The sequence below is a fragment of the Aplysia californica genome, unplaced genomic scaffold, assembly GCF_000002075.1.
Source record: "Aplysia californica isolate F4 #8 unplaced genomic scaffold, AplCal3.0 scaffold00002, whole genome shotgun sequence".
Taxonomy (NCBI): Eukaryota; Metazoa; Mollusca; class Gastropoda; order Aplysiida; family Aplysiidae; genus Aplysia; species Aplysia californica.
In genome coordinates this window covers 3,859,310-3,860,828 of record NW_004797272.1, presented here as the reverse complement: position 1 = coordinate 3,860,828, position 1,519 = coordinate 3,859,310, and the positions used below count along the sequence as shown (strand labels likewise).

General features: G+C 39.1%; 1 protein-coding gene across 1 annotated transcript in view; it reads right to left on the bottom strand.

The window, feature by feature from the left end:
• LOC106014243 (hydroxylysine kinase) overlaps positions 1-1,519 on the bottom strand; it is a gene marked incomplete at its 5' end in the record, with an annotated part of 6,633 nt that overhangs the window by 3,528 nt on the left and 1,586 nt on the right. Inside the window, 1 exon segment of the mRNA XM_013091532.2 lies at positions 1,190-1,364. Within this exon segment, the coding sequence (XP_012946986.1) occupies positions 1,190-1,364 (175 nt within the window).

Below are 1,519 nucleotides of genomic sequence, written 5' to 3'. Positions count from 1 at the left end.
TAAAAAGAAAAAGGAAAGAAAATGGGTCGTTTATAAATATTATAATATTAACTTGGCTAGCCTTTGATTCCTCTAGAATTGTACTGGTACTAATTCTCTGGGCGTAATCTGTTCACCAATTCCATAAAGCCAAACGGGTACACTCTTAGTATTCTTCACACCACAATGCCATCAGGGTGTTGAATCGTGGTACACAAAGAGTTAATTACTACGGAAATAGCTGCTCGTAGCGTGGATCTTATATCAGGTCACTGATTTGTGACCAGTGTCATATTGTGCAGGGAGGCGCAGTCACGAAAGATGAACTTAAAACAAATTTAGATAACATTTTGTATAGCGCAAATTTCAGCTCCACAGAAAGCGCTGCCCACTTTTAATCTGTATCATTACCCCAGCAGACCTGATAACATTCTGAAACAATCTCAACTTCCAGGGATACGTACAGTGCACGCTGTCATTTTAGAGGTGCTAAAACACTCACTGACAAGTTTTTCACTGTCTATGGCTAGGTATTCATTCACACGTGGGTGAAAAGACGCCTGAAGCTCGAACGCCCGAATCCGCAACCTCACGATTACGAGTCCGGTAGCCATACCACAAGACTACGGAACACTGGACACTCCTTTTTTCTCAATGGAGACACCCATTGTTTATCTCATTATTTGTTCGTATTAGGACTCATGGGGAAGTGTTTAGTTTTTTTGGCAAACATTAGACAATTCTGTCGTCTTATGACAGAACAACGTATAGAGCTAAGCCTCCTAAAAAATTGAAAATTTACAGGAGTGGCAAAAAAACTTACTTTTTGTGTGTGTTTCAACTTAACTAAAATTTTGTCGATCTGATTATTTTATGGCAATATTCATTGGCCAGTGTAACTTTTGTCTGATTTGCTGAGGTATACAGTAAATAGTTAAGGAGTAACTGATTAAAATGTCTTTTGTCATAACAATATCGACATGCAGTTATGTCATAACACATAATATTTTCAAAAGATCAAAACTCCCTTAATTGTACAGTCATAAAACCAAGATAGAAAGGCGCGTCATGAAAAAGGTTTTCTCCCTTGTAGAAAAACGCTACTTAACCTAATTACGCATATAGGTTTTTGTTGTCAGAAGACAGCAGAATTAGGACACCATTATTTTCCTCAGTGAAAGTGGAAATACAACTAAACATCACACCTTACCCTTGCGAAAGTGAGCTTTCTGTGGAATGACTTCTGTGTTGAAGGCTTCCAAAACTTCTTCACAGATTCGACGACGAGTTTCATCTCTCACTGCAAATAAGCCCTTAGCGACTTTCGGGAAATGGTTGAGACTCCAAATATGGTCAAAGGTGTCGAAGAAACTGTGAGAGAAGTCCTGAATCGGCGACAAAAGAATCCGAGTTACTTTATGCACGCTAACACTCGATTTGAAAGGTAAGCCTTTAGGGCCAACTGATACCTATAAACCTTTGAACTTTGCTTGAACTAATTAATTATCGTAAAAGAAACAAGGGCTGGGGGAGCGGGGGG